Source organism: Lepus europaeus, chromosome 2 (genome assembly GCF_033115175.1).
Source record: "Lepus europaeus isolate LE1 chromosome 2, mLepTim1.pri, whole genome shotgun sequence".
Classification (NCBI taxonomy): domain Eukaryota; kingdom Metazoa; phylum Chordata; class Mammalia; order Lagomorpha; family Leporidae; genus Lepus; species Lepus europaeus.
In genome coordinates, this window is record NC_084828.1 from 129,396,340 (window position 1) to 129,411,844 (window position 15,505).

Genomic DNA, 15,505 nt, shown 5'->3' on the forward strand with positions numbered 1-15,505 from the left:
ATTAGGAATAGCCAGTTCTGGTGACTTAGAATTCAAGAAAGCATTTGGTAATGTAGAGGACACCCATAATGACTCATACTATTTTACTATGTAATAGTATCAATCAGAGATCAAGATTGACTTTTGTATCAGATTTGAATCTTAGATAAAAACTAGAGAACTTCTGTTGCTGGTTCTTGGTTTGTCATCATTCCCATACTCTACTGTATCTTCAGCAGGAGTCCAAGCATGCCTGGTATAGCTGATCTCAGTTAATTTCTTCAACATTGTTTGATTCTTCAATCATGTAGTTTAGGTCATTATCCATGTTCATATTTAAATGTATCTTCCCATTCCAAATAAGAATATATTCCCAAATATTCAACATTGATTATTTTAGTGTGTAAGTTCATTAAAGGAGGCATAGGGGCAGGGCATACAAGTGGAAGCAACAAAGAAAAAAAGGCTTTCTATAACTTGTTGAATAAACAAATATTAGAGTGATGTCCCACAGGTGTGAGTCATTTATACATTCATCCCATGGTGTTTGCCCTCAAACATTCCTATTTATTTTACACATGTCATTTTAAACCAATTATTCCTATAGGATCTGCGGCTTGTTCGTTAGTTATCAATGTTTTACTCCCTTATAATTTTACTTAAGAAAATATTGGTAGTGTTTTTTTTAACATATGTTCTCAGGTAAAAAAATCACTCTTCGGGTAAACATACCATCTGATGTGTCACATGGCTATGGTTCTTTACAATTACGATAAGTAGTTAAGGATAGGATTGGACTTCTATGGTTGCTACCATTTTTTCTAGCTAAAATAGTGAAAAATGAAATATCTGCTCACAATTGTTTCCACCTGACAACAGCTGTACAGAAAGGAAAAGAAACCCTGATTTCTGGAGATTGAGAGGAGTCCTTCACCAGCATTGGGCTGCCTTCCTCAGTGTACCACTAAAATGATCAAATATTACTTAAAGTATGGTCAGCACAGCTTAATATCTGAGGTCTAAAACCGAGGAACTTTAATTCTGTTTTCCCTCCATTGTGCAGATTCTGATTTTTCACATTGGTTACAATATTTCTTGCATGTGCTAGCTGTACTCAATACTGTCAGGCCAGTCAAATGAGTGGCTATTGCCTTTTGCTGGCTTCTTCCCAACCTGAATATCTCCAAATTGTCGCTAGATGAGAGCTGGATTTTTGGAAAGTGAGAAGCCATTGGCATTAATTTTAGTATCCCTGGACATGAATAGTTATGTATTAAGAAGTGATGTTACCATGATAGGCAAATGGCAGTGTGTTGTGCAAAGACTTTAAAGCAGTTGGCTCATGATTCATAGGAGTTTCACAGGACACAATGCCAAGACTCTAAATCCATGCCAATCAAAACTCTAACATTTGAGAAACTGAAAGTGCCATATCTAATAAGTAACATTAGACAATCAAAAAGCTACCATTATAAGTTTGAGAGTGAAGTAACAGTAAAAACAAATAGTAAACTAAGTATTTGCCCCAATGTGAATGAACAGCATCTAAGGAATAAAACAGAAAGCAAGATAACCACCAAAAGACACACACACACACACACACATAGACACACACCACATTGTAAGGAGTAGAATCATAGGACACAGATAGTAAACAGCAATTCAAATATAAAACCTTTGATTTTCATTAATCTATTCTCTGATCCAAGAATTACATATTTTAATAATCCATTGCTTAGATTGCTACTATAGATTTTCCCTTAGCCAATCAATATATTGATTTATCATCCTGTAACAAATTTTTAAATTCAGAAATGAAATGGCTCTGTGGAATCCATCCTCTATGTGAGTGTGAGTCACTTGAACACCATTGTTCCTGAGTCGGGTAACATACATGACCCCATCATCTCTTAAGACATCATACTGACAGGTCATGACATGGGTCCGGGGTAAGCCACGCATTTGGGTGTCATCAGCCAGCAGGGGTGCAGCCCTCACATCTAGGAACCCCGGGTATTTTTGGGCCAGTTCAGAACTGCCATAGGTTGGAGTGTTATAGAAGTGTCCTTTCTTAAACTCCTCAGGGAGCAAGGAACTCCAATTAACAAATTTGAACAGGTGACTTGAGTCCACTGGGACATGCTGATTGAGGAGCAAGGCCTTTTCAAGTGATCTGTCTGTGGTAAAGTATTCACTCCAGTACCTGGCTGCCAGTGATTTGGGCAGAATTGGAAAATGGGAGTTTTCTCGATACGATGGTAAATCCAGATCAAGATTCTGAAGTGCAGGATATATTAAAGACTGGGTCTTGAGTTTGACCTTGACATTTGGATCCTCAAGGAGCTGAAAAACAATTTAAAGTGAGCTATTTGAATGAAAAATTTTTATTTAAAATCTTATTTTCATTCAAATACCATATATACCTACAATGTAAGAATCTCATAAATATCAGAAAATTCAAAATACCTCAAAGATTTTCCAATTATCAGTATTACAATTTTTGCAATTTAATGTTGTTCATGTAAGCTAAAGGAATTGTGCTATGTAACTCATGGGTGCAAAAAGAGGCCATAAAATCTGATTAAAAGCAAAATCTCTACCCTTGAAATTCAAGTGGACTTTTATCTCTTTTTCTGTAAGTTAAAAATGCTTGTCCATATTGATGTCAACAATCACCTAAGGGATGGATCAGACAACCAGAAATTATAATTAAGGTCTGACACTAAAGAGATGGGTCCCGAGTAAACCCTAGAGTCTGTGATACATTTCAGTAGAGTGATTTTATTATTTTAAAAATTTTTATTTACTTATTTTTTGGAAAAGTAAAAAATACGGAGCAAAGAGAGAAAGGGAGAGGGAGAGAGAGAGATCTTCCACTCCCTGGCTCACTCCCCAAACGTCACACTAGCTGGGGCTGGGCCAAGCTGAAGCCAGGGCCTAGAACTCAATCTGAGTCCCCTACTGGGTGTCAGACTAAGGTCTTCAGCCGTCACCTGCAGCCTTCCAAAGTGTATATGAGCAGGAAGCTGGAATTGAAAATAGAGCCTGGACTTGAACCCAGACCCTCTAATATGGGATGCAGGAATCCCAAGCTGCATCTTAACAACTGCATTATATGCCTGCCACTGTTTAATTTTTTTTAAAAGTGAATTTCAGATTTGTTATTTTGGTTTGTGATAAAACATCTATATAATCATCTCTGCAACACATACACAAGAAATAGTTTTCCCAAGATAGTAGAGTGTTGGGAACCATGATTAGGCATTTTTCAGTCTCTCGCTCTGATTATGAACTGGTATGTTTTGCCTGTAGTTCTGTTCATAGTATCTCCATCTATTTATGTCCATTTCATTAAATTCATGCAGATTAAGAATCGTTAAGGTTTTTTGGTAGTTTTTAAAAATTAGCTTCCTTCTTTATCTATTAATACTTTAAATTTCTGTTTCATTATATGTTTTTTCCTGCCAATTTGCATTCAAATTTTCTGTTTACTTTGTTTTTAATGTATCTCATATAAACCTGATATCCTAGTATTGATATTGCAATCAGATCATTTAGACCTGCATGTTTCAATTGTTTTCTGTACTAGTTTAGGAGTTTATACATGGTTTCTAGCTTTTAAATGGTTTCCTTAAGGATTACAGTGTGTTTTCAGTTTCTCAAAGACTAATGAACTCATCTAAGAACAATTCTATTACTTTATCTCCACTTAGACAATAAAATGGATCAATAACACTCATAGCTATCATTCTCTCATCTCTTAATGTATAGCTCCTTTTTTTTTTTTGACAGGCAGAGTGGATAATGCAAGAGAGAGACAGAGAGAAAGGCCTTCCTTTGCCGTTGGTTCACCCTCCAATGGCCGCTGTAGCTGGCGCACCGCGCAGATCGGAACGCAGAAGCCAGGTACTTCTCCTGGTCTCCCATGCGGGTGCAGGGCTCAAACACCTGGGCCATCCTCCACTGCACTCCTGGGCCACAGCAGAGAGCTGGCCTGGAAGAGGGGCAACTGGGACAGAATCCGGCGCCCCGACCGGGACTAGAATCTGGGGTGCCGCCGCCGCTAGGCGGAGGATTAGCCTGTTGAGCCATGGCGCCAGCAATGTATAGCTCCTTTTAAATTATTCTAAATCAATATGTTTTATGATTTTAAATTATCCAATTTTACTAAACTTTGCCACATCTTAACAAAACCTTGGTCTTTACTTCTTCATGCATCTTATCCTTTTTTTTTTTTTTTTTTCGCATTTCCTTGTCCCTGAAACCCTTCACTTAAAATATACTTTAGTGAGTTCCATTGATGGAAAGTTCTTGTAGTTTTGAATTATCTGAATAGTCTCTGTTTCTCCTTTACTCTTGCATAATAATATTATGGGGCATCAAGTTAGATTGGCAGGTATTTTCATTCTGCATTTTGGCAATACTATTTCACAGCTGAGAGCTTTCACTGAGAAGGAAGTTGTCAGTCTCGCTGTTCTTTAGTGAAAGCAATTTTCTCTGGTTTTTAGGATGTTCCCCATTTCATTGTTTCCTCATGTTCCTCACTTTCATTTTTCTTTTTCCATTGATAGACTTAATTCCTATTTATTTCTTTTTAACCTTTCAGAAATGATGTTCAGGATTCATGGGACTTCTTTCATTTGTAATTTTAAAACCTTTCATCATTCTGACACAATACTGAACATTAAATTTTAAAATACTTCAGTTTCCAATTCCCTCCCATTTTCTCATAGAACACTTAAAACAATATTGAATATTCCCAGACTATATCTGCCATTTTTTTAATCTTCTACTCTTTATTTTTATCTTTTGGCTCTCCATCTCAATTTTGCAAAGTGTTGCAAACCATATGAGTCATTAGGACGCATATCGCATAATTTTCCACTTACATATCATCTCCTCAGTGTTCTAAGTCATGCATAAAAATAAATTCTAATCATTTCATTTTTAGGGTTACATTTTTCATTGTTTTCCAAAACTCAACTCTTCTGCAGAAATTTATAATCTTGGTGTAAATTCATTGTGGAAACTACAATGGTTACTATTATTATTTTTTTTTTTTTGGCTAAAAACAAACATCTGAATTTTGTGTAGTATCTTTCTGTATCTGTTGAGTTAATTTACTTCCTTTCAGAGTTTCATGTTTTGATTTCCTAGGTATATGCGACTGTGTATTGGACATTGAATTTCAAAAAAGAGCTGCAGCAATAGTGTAAAGTTGAGTATAAGAGCTTATTTTCCAGGGAGAACTTGTACCCTTTTGGGTCAACCACATAGGAGTATTAAACACCCCTCCACATTATTTTATGGCCATGGCCTGAGTTTCCACTGACCAAGCTGGTGCAAATCAAAGTTCAGACACACATGAAGCTTGTTTTACAGTCGCTGCACCTGGACCCTGAGAGCCTCTGTCTTTAAGGCCTTGCCTACACATGCAAAGGAGTGGTTTATTAACATCCTCCTATATGCAGGGACCTTGAACCTGAATACAAGTCTATAACCCTGAGAGACTCCCAAACTTACCTGAGGTGGAAAGTTTCCTACTGGTTACCACAGACATTTCAGGCAGAAAAGATATTGAGTGCAGAAGCTATTTTTATGGGTTTTATATTGTTTTGTCTTGTACTTTGGCCTAGAAATCTGCTACAACTTAATTTTCTTTTTGACTCTCTAAAGAATACTATAAAATATTTTATATAGATTCACACTAGAAACATTTTATCTAATTTACCCCTATAGGATCCTGAACTGTATAAGAAGAATGGTTTATTAAGCACCACGGTAAAAAGTGATGTTAAGAAAGATTAGGTGACTCATTCAAGGTCACCAGGGAACGTTAGTACAGTTTCAAAAATCAATGTTTCCTAATATGTTCTTTGAGCTACAACATCAAGATGTCTCTCAGAGCAACAGTGACTCGATACTGTAGTCTCCACTAGAAAATGTATATCAATTTTTGGAAAGTAATATATATATTTTTGTAGTATATCAGAAAAAAATCACAGATTTCGTGTTTCTGCTGTAGCTGGAAATCAGGAAGACATTATCATAGCATAAAATGGCCAAAAATATACACTTATATTTCCTTACATAAAAATAAGTTTGAGTGCAACTTTCAAATTGAGCATGTTATTAAATTGCAGACATTAATTTGCAAGACCATATGGGTTTTTTCCCAAAAACACTGCTTCTAAAACATCAATACCAAATTTAGTTCTTAGGTGAGAAAGTCGGTAACAAAATAATGTTACCCACAATCTAATAATTAAATTATGTAATAGTTTAAATTGATAGCAAATAAGTGTACAGATTTAGCTAAATAAATGTTATAGAAATTTGTAAACAATCTCTAAGTTACAGTCTCTTCCACAATAAAAATGTATATATGAGTCTGTTCATATTTTTTCTATGCATAGTCTGATTATTGTAAGAGTGAAAGTTTTTATACAAGTTTCAGCATATGACACTGATGATAATTGGAACTGTGTGGTTAGCTAGTTTTGATTTTTGGTGTCACTAATTGACTTCATGAATATTATCCCCCAGTGTCACAAACAATAATCATATTTAAATCAATGACCTATTAGGGATATTTTATATATTAAAAAAAAAGAACTGTGAATGAAGTAGAAATAGAAATACTAAATATCTTCCAATGTGTATATGCATCACTATTGTGAAATATATTAATACATAACATATTTACATATATCTGAAATTAATGTTGGCATGCAGGATAATTTTAAGAATAAAGCAAAACTGAACATATTACCTGCTGAGTCACTGCTGCGGCTAAATTCCCACCAGCACTGTCGCCAGAAACACCAACTCTCTCAGGATCCACACCGTATTTTTCAAGAATATCTCTCCTTAAAAACCAGCTTAATGCACGATACACATCCTCAAATTGAATGGGAAAATGATATTTAGGTGCTAGTCTGTAGCTGTTGGCAGAAGAACAATTTTAAACCAACTTCTCTTAGTTTAAAATAGAAAAAAATAAACCAACTTCTCTTAGTTTAAAATAGAACAAATTCTCTTTAAATTTGATACTTTGATAGTTATAAAATGATAATAGACAAACCTCATCCTAATAATGATGCAAAATACGGAAGTTTTCACAATTTTTATTCTGATGAAAGTCACTGTTTACAGCCCTTATCTATATTCCTGCAGAACAGTGGTCTTTCTACTTTCTATTTGTTGAATTTTTATTTACTGGAGGATTAAGTTTGCAACTATAAAGTAAATTGAATATATATTATTGCAAAAATTAAAAGAAATAAAAACAGGATGCAGGAGAGAGGGAGGGCATATGGTATCATTATGGGTTTTAAATTGAATGTATAAAATGCATGAACCTGTTCTCTTTATATAATAAAAAAACGACAAAAATAGAAAGTAAGAAATAAAATAGTCACAAAATTGCACACCTATGCATCCACACACAAAAACAAAACTTAAAGTAGTATTAAGCTAAAAAAATATGAATATGCAGTAAGTTCCCAGCTAACCTTCTTCCTGAATGCTTTTTTGTAATCATTACACTTTACTGATAAGCAATAAATGGGAAAAAGATCTTAGAAATTAATCACTCTATGTCAATCTAATGTTCAAATTGGCATGTGGTTTCTATTTGGTTTTTGGCACAATTTCTTCATTTTTTACTTATTTGTATAGCTTTATTTTATATTGTCATTAATCTAGAATGCTTTTTGAGAATAGATTTGCTTGTGTTCTCTCTTGCAATTTGGTGGCTAGCTACTTTTTTTTGTTTTAAATATTTACTTATTTATTTGAAAGGCAATGGTACAGACAGAGGAGAGAAAGAAAGGAAAGAAATTCCATCCACTGGTTCATATCCCAATGGCTGCAATGGCCTGAGCTGGGCCACAATAGCCAGGAGCCATAAGCCAGGAGCCCGCAGGTTTATTTGGATCTCCCACATGAGTGCAGTATCCCAAGCATTTTGGTCATCTTCTCCTGCTTCCCCTGGCCCAATAAAAGGAATTGGAAATGGCCTAGCTGGGAAAGGAACATGCACTCCCATGAGATGCTAGTGTTGCAAGTGGCAGCTTAAAGTGCTATGCCACAACACCAGCTCAATTAGCTACTTTATGAAAGACTCTACTGCAATTTAATTTTAAAGACTTATTTTTTATATTATTTGAAAGACAGAGTACAGAAGCAGGCCAGGACCAGGCCAGAAACAAGAGCCCAAAGCTTCCTATGGATCCCCAAATAAGTGCAGGGGCTGAAGCATTTGGGCTTTTGCCACCTTCCCAGGTATGCTAGCAGGGATCTAGACTGGAAGTGGAGCAACTGGGACTTGAACTGGCATCCATATGCGATGCCACAGACCCAGGCAGAGGCTTAACCTGCTATGCCACAACACTGGCCCCTATTGTGACATTTTGAACTCATTGCTTTGAAAGTGCTTTTTTTCTAATCCTCAAAACAACTCAATTATGTGAATAATATGACATAATTTCCAGTCCACAGAAGGACCTGAGGTGATGAGGTAATACACAGTGTGCCCCAGACCATACAATGGATTGCTGAGCTGGGGTTTGAACCTTATTCTCTAATTCAGAAGCCTTCATTCTAATCATTCTGATAAGGAAGCTGGCTAAGGAAATCAACAGTTAATTTGTCCCAACGATGTAATAGCTCAATTTCATTCTAATAATTTCTAAATTTACCACTTTTTGTTTCTTATTATTTTCTAACTTCTTATTTCCTTTGGCTTTTATCCTGGTCATGATCCAGTCCACCTTCTCTATGAACACCTTCTCAATTTCATTTGAAGCACACCTAGTCTAAAGAAAGAAATAACCAGAAAAGCTGATAGTGTCTTACTAGATAAGGCACTCGCCCAAATAGTAAAGAAACTGACCAGTGCTCTTACTTGGTTGAAATGACAACAGCATCGAGCCTATTTGCTGTGTTTCTTGAGAGAAAGTCATAAGAAAGCATAGCTGCAATAAAATAAAACAAATTCAGAGATGTCCAAATGAGTTAACATGTCTTTGTCAACAGAAGTTTACTGGCATGCCTTATTCCTAATTCATGTATTCAGAAAAATATATTTGCAATATTTCCTCATCACTATAGAACATGAATTTTGCTCAGTGATGATGTGTGGTCTATTTTCTTGTCTTCTCACAAGTTCACAATTAATAATTGTGACTACTCAAGATTAATCTCCACTTCTTGCATTTAGCAGGTGTTCGGTGTTGAAATTACAAAACATAATATCTGAATTTAAGAAAGCCACAGTGGACGGGAAATAGTGGTGGGGATGGCAGGCATATAAATCAAGGGCAATGATGTAAAATAACATTTGCCTAATGGAAGAGTACAAAGACTACTATAGGGAAACAGTATTAGATTTCATGAACAATCCAGCAAAGAGAGAGAGAGAGAGAATAAGAGAAAGAGGGAGGGAGGGAAGTAGGGAGAGATGGAGCCCAGAAATTAAACCACGCATATACAGCCAACTGAGGTTTGACAAAGGTGACAAGAATAGTCATTGCAGAAAGGGTGGTCTTTTTAATAAATGATGCTGTCAAAAGCAAACATATAAGTGGAAGAATTAAATTAGAACCCTATCTCACACCATATTAAAAAATCAACTCCAGATTGATCAAAGATATAAATGTAAGATGTGAAACTATGAAATTACCAGCAGAAAGGGCAGGTGCTGTAGTATAGTGGGTTAAGCCACTGCCTGCAGTGCTGGTATCCCAAATGGATGCCAGTTCAAGTCCTAGCTGCTCCATTGCTGATCCAGTTCTCTGCTAATACACCTGAGTAAATAGCAGAAGATGGCCAAAGTGCTTGGGCCTCCTGAACCCACATGGGAGACCAGGAAGGAACTCCTGGCTCTTGGCTTCAGCCTGGCCTATCCCAAGCCATTGCAGCCATTTGGGAAGTGAACCAGAGAATGGAAGACTCTCTCTCTCTCTCTCTCTCTCTTTCTCTCTAAGTCTCTCTCTCTCTCCATCTCTCCCTCTCCATCTCCCTCTCCTTCTCCATCTCTCCCTCTCTGTAAATCTGCCTTTCAAGTTAATAAAATAATTTTTAAAGAAATTAGTAGAACAAAACATAGGAGAAACAGGTAGCGATTGCTGTAGGTGATGATTTCTTGGATAAGTTCCCAAAGTGTAGGCAACAAAAGCAAAACTAAACAAATGGTTTTATGGCAAACTCAGAAGTGCCTGTATACCAAAGGAAATAGTCAATAGAGTGAAGAGATATCTGACAGAATGGGAGAAAATATTCCCAGGCTAATGATTTGACAAAGGATTAATTTCCAGAATATCAGTATCTCAAAAACTCAAAAACAACACTAGCAACAACAAAAATCCCAATCCAGTAAAGAGATAGGCAAAAGACCTGAAGAGACAGTTCTCTAAAGAAGAAACAGAAATGGCCAGTACAGGATAAAAGGCTCAATATAACTAGCCATCAGGAATATTGAAATCAATACCACAATGAAATATCCAGTCATCTTTGTCAAAATGGTTGCTGAAGATGATGTGGAGAAGGAGAAATTCTTACAAATTGTTACTGGGATTTTAAATAAACCCAGCCACTGTGGAAAACATTATGGGGATTTCTTTTAAAACTATACATGGAACAGTTAGTCTCACTACTGGGTATATTCCCTGAATATATGAACCTGCTGACTCTAAGAGATAACGCCCCACCACGTATATAGCAGCACTGTTCACAACAGTCAAAACGTGGAATCAACCAAGATGTCAATCATCAGATGAATTGCAAAGAATATGGAATATACAATGCAGTGGGATACCATTCATTGAAATCTTGACATTTGCAGTAAAATGAATGTAACTGAAGGACATCATATTGAGAGAAATAAGCCAGACCGAGAAAGACAAATACAGAATGTCTCCCTTATATGTGAGAGTTAAGAAAGAAAAAATAACTTCAATTTAAACACAGAATTGATTATTACTAGATGCTAGTAGGTAGGAGAGGACTGAAAAATGCTTGTATTTTAAATAGTAATAGGGGAAGTTAGGCATGGCTCACTAATTGGGACAGAGACATTAATATGAGGTGTTAATAGGGGGCATGAGATGAAGGTATAAGGGAATTCATATTACTACTCACAATTGTTTTCTAATTCTAAAATTAATAATACATACAAATTCTTCAAACACAGTAAATATTATCTTATAATGTTTCCAAAATTGAGTCCTGAAAATTCATTTTTTAAGATATATTTATTTGAAAGACAAAGCTACAGTGAAAGACACACACACACACACACATGCACAGAGAGAGAGACAGAGACAAAGAGAGACAGAGACAGAGAGAGAGAAAGAGAGAGAGAGACAGAGAGAGCGACAGAGAGAGAGAACTTCCACCTGCTGGTTCACTCCTCAAATGCCTGAAAAAACAGGGGCTGGGGCCAGGTTAAAGTCAGTGCCCAGGAGCTTTATCAAGGTTTCTCAGGTAGGAGCAGGGACCCAAGGATTTGGGACATCTTCTGCTGTTTTCACAGGCACATTATCAGGGAGCTGGAATGGAAGTGGAGTGGTCAAGACTACAACCAGAGTTTGTAAGTGATGCCAGCATTGCATGTAGTGGCTTAACTTGATGTGTCACGATGCTGGCCCCAAAGTACTGAAAATTCTTAATCTCAATTATGCACTAACTCTTTATAGTTTAACCATGATTATACAAGTAACATTTATATTTTGGATATCAATTTATAACATTTTTCATTAATATTGGAAGAGCATCCACCAAATACTCCTATATATCAGGGCTTATCTTTCTTTTGTTCCTTTACCTTCATAAACAAATGCCCATTCTTCAAGGATACCTCATGCAAAAAATTTTTAAATAAGTACTTAGGCAGTGAGACTCATGAGAATAAGCTGTGGTATGCTGTGGTCATGTTTTGTGTTAGAAACATCACTTTGGTGTCAACTAAAGGCTTCACTGATGGAGTTTATAAAATATGAGACAATCACCCCCACCTATTCCTCCAATTCTCATCTTTGATCTACTCAACACCCATAATCAATACCTCATTTGCTCTTGTCACAGAAAAAGTAGTTCCTGTCCCCCATGTAGTCCTCATCCTCCAATTCCTTTTCCTATATAGAGTCAGAAAAACCCCCATCCCCTCTGTGAGCCATCAGCGGTAATGTCTTTCCAACATTTGTCTATTTGAATGCAATAATTTCAATTTTTAAATTTGTTCATAAAATTCCCACATGTCCATACATTTATAATATGAAACATATAATATATAAATAAATATAATGAAGTAAGTTATAAATAGCATTCACAAAATTGTAAATATATGCTTATACAGACATATCGCATGCATTGAATATAATTAGTTGCATTCTAACAAACAGAAAATATATTTATTTAACACTGTGCTTCCTCATGTAATTCCTTCTTCATCATTTCCTGCATATCAAAGTTCACTGAAGGACTAGTGTCACCATCTCCACTTATTTTATCCACTGTTTGACTCATTTCATTTTGGTTTTCACTGCTACATTCCATCAAAAGTAGTTAATAACAAATTTCTAAGCTCATGAAACACTTTCTCTTCTTACTTAAGATTTGCTACAACATTTTGCATTTGTTATAGATATGGAATATTTTTCTCAAATTAACATAAGCCCAAAGGAAAAACTGTCAGAGAGCTGAAGGATGTTACTGTTACTGTTCAACCAAGGGTCACATACCAGCACTTCCCAAACACCAGCCGCCACCGTGAATATAAAACAAGCCCCTTCTCAGCGTCTCAGACTTTCTTCTAGGAACATACACGCGGACGGGAATGCCGTTGAATGTTGCCTCTGTCACAGTGACATTTTCATCAGATGTGGGTGGGACTTCGATAAGGAAAATGAAAAACATTGCGATGTTCATAAAATGGTTGATTCCTAAGAATTCAGCAAACAGAAACTACAAAAAGAGAAAGGGGAAAATAGGTTACAGATAACAGATGTCACTGTTGTTTATGAACATAGAAGAATGCATATGTGCTCCTTATGGTCTTCTCATATCCATATTCTGACAGGCAATTCTGAATGAAACAGAAATACTGGGTTTTTGCTGCCTTTCCATAATACCTGTCACAGGTAAACAGAGACATAAAGAATTTAAATTGTAACTTGACAGACTGCACACTGTATAGTTTGATTACAAAATAAATAAGTAAAAAGGAAAGTCCTCTACTGTAAAGAAGCTAAAAGTCAGGTAGAAAAGTAGGTGCACACTAACAACATTATATAACTTCATATTTCATAGGTATGCATAAAGAACTTTGGCCACTTTCACTGTGGAAATAAACTATATTCTTGACATCATTATCTGGAGCATGTTGAAATAGCAGCTGAGCTTTGATATCAATACTGAAAGTAGTGTAAATAGTGTCCAAGCAAAGAATTTCATTTTAGGATTAAGCCATAGCCATATTCATAACTTCTACTAAAACCAGAGAGATGCAAGCTGTCTGGCACAACTCTAAAGTCAGCTCTACAAAGGGAGGTATGAAGGAAAAGGCACCTCCAGGGTTGCATCTGAAATTCAGTAAATAATATTGGAGTCAGAGACATAGTCAAAAAAAATCACATCTTGACACTTCAGCTACAATAACGTGCAATTTTATTTACTGTTTTATTATAGTTCAATTTTAAAGTTTCCTATTTTATTTTCAGTTTCCTCAATGAATTCTCGGTTACTCTTACCTAAGTTGTACTTTGTGTTGTCGGACCAATCTGAAGAATAAGATCTACTAAGTTAAGTGTTCCAAACCTGAGTGATAGTTAGCTTGACATGTTCACTTAAAAGCATTCCTTTAAGAGTACTGGAGACTACAATCTCCAGCTTGCCAATGAGCACTGAGAGGAGCCACCAGAAATAAAAGTTCTGCATTGACACTTTTGGTCAATCTCAGAGGATTCCCTGGAGTGTTCATTTCTTCTGGAAGACAGAGGTCTTCCATGCAGATGACAATGTTACCAGTTCATGGGCTGATGGTGCACTACTGCAGAGCCCAGCACTGGAAGCTGTGATAAAATTACAGAGCTGATGAGGACCTTTAATAGGATGTTCAGACAGGAAGAGTCCTGAGAACCCATTCTGACTCTCAAACATAGAGATAGCTGGTGATGTTTGCTCTGTTTGATCTTAACCTGTCTGCTCTGAAAAGCTGTGAATTTTTAAAATATTTATGTCAGTAATTTTGATTTCCTCATTTCCAATTTGTATCCCCTTGATTTATTTTTCTTGTCCAATGACTCTGGCTAAAAAAATCCAGAATTACGTAGCAGTGGTGAAAGTAGGCATCCTTGTCTGATAACAGATCTTTGTGCAAATGCTTCCAACTTTTCCCCATTGAAAATGATGCTGATTGTGGGTTTGCCTTAATTATGTTGAGGAATCTCAACCTTCCACACCCAATTTGCTTAAGATTTTTTATCATGAAATGATGTTGTATTTTATCAAATGCTTTCTCTGCATCTATTGAGATAACCATATAGTTCTTATTCATTAATTTGTTAATGTGATGTATCAAATTCATTAATTCACATATATTTAATTATCCCTGCATACCAGAGCTAAATCCCACTTGGTCTGGGTGAATGCACTTTCTGATATGTTGCTGGATTTGATTAACTAGTATTTTGTTGAGAATTTTTGCATGTTCATCGGTGATATTAGTCTAGTTCTCTTTCTTTGTTATCTTTTTTTTGGATTTGGAATTAAGGTGATGCTGGACTTATAGAAGAGTTTCATGGGGCTGGCACTGTGCACAGTGGGTTAACTCCCTGGCCTGAAGCACCGGCATCCTATATGGGTGCTGGTTTGAGACCCAGCTGTTCCACTTCCAATCCAGCTCTCTTCTGTGGCCTTGGCAAGCTGTAGAAGATGGCTCTTGGGCCCCTGCACCCACATGGGAGACCTGGAAGAAGCTCCTGGCTCCTGGCTTCGGATCGACACTACTCCAGCCACTGTGACCAACTGGGGAGTGAACCATTGGATGGTTCTCTCTCTCTCTCTCTCTCTCTCTCTCTCTCTCTCTCTGCCTCTCCTCTCTCTGTGTTACTCTGACTTTCAAATAAATAAATAAATCTTTAAAAAGAAGAGTTTCATAAGATTCCCTCTGTTCCATTGTGTTGAATATTTTGAGAAGAATTATAATTAGTTCTTTAAAACATTTGGTAGAATTCAGCAGTGAAGCCTTGTGGTCCTGGACTTTTCTTCATGGTGACAGTTTTTATTACTGTTTTAATCTCTGTTTGTGTAGGTTTCTATAGCTCAGTTTGATAGATTTTTTTGTGTCCAGAAGTCTATCCATTTCTAGTTTTTATAATTTTTGACAAATAGCTGTTTGTAGTAATTCCTGATTTTTTTTTTTATTTCTGTGGTATCTGTTGTAACATTTCCTTTTTCACTCCTTATTTTATTAATTTGGATCTTCTCCTTGGATTTTCTTTTCATTTTTTTTTGGTCAATGATG

At 36.3% G+C, this 15,505-nt stretch overlaps 1 protein-coding gene across 1 annotated transcript in view; it reads right to left on the reverse strand.

Annotated features, from left to right (window-relative positions):
* Positions 1-1,719: 1,719 nt before the first annotated feature.
* LOC133749274 (arylacetamide deacetylase-like) overlaps positions 1,720-15,505 on the reverse strand; it is a 34,633-nt gene continuing 20,847 nt past the window's right edge. The window contains exons 4-7 of the mRNA XM_062178489.1: positions 12,723-12,945; positions 8,888-8,957; positions 6,752-6,923; positions 1,720-2,322 (exon numbers count right to left, since the gene is read on the reverse strand). Coding sequence (XP_062034473.1) covers positions 1,726-2,322; positions 6,752-6,923; positions 8,888-8,957; positions 12,723-12,945 — 1,062 coding nt within the window. The 3' untranslated portion in view covers positions 1,720-1,725. The remainder of the gene's footprint in view (positions 2,323-6,751; positions 6,924-8,887; positions 8,958-12,722; positions 12,946-15,505) is intronic.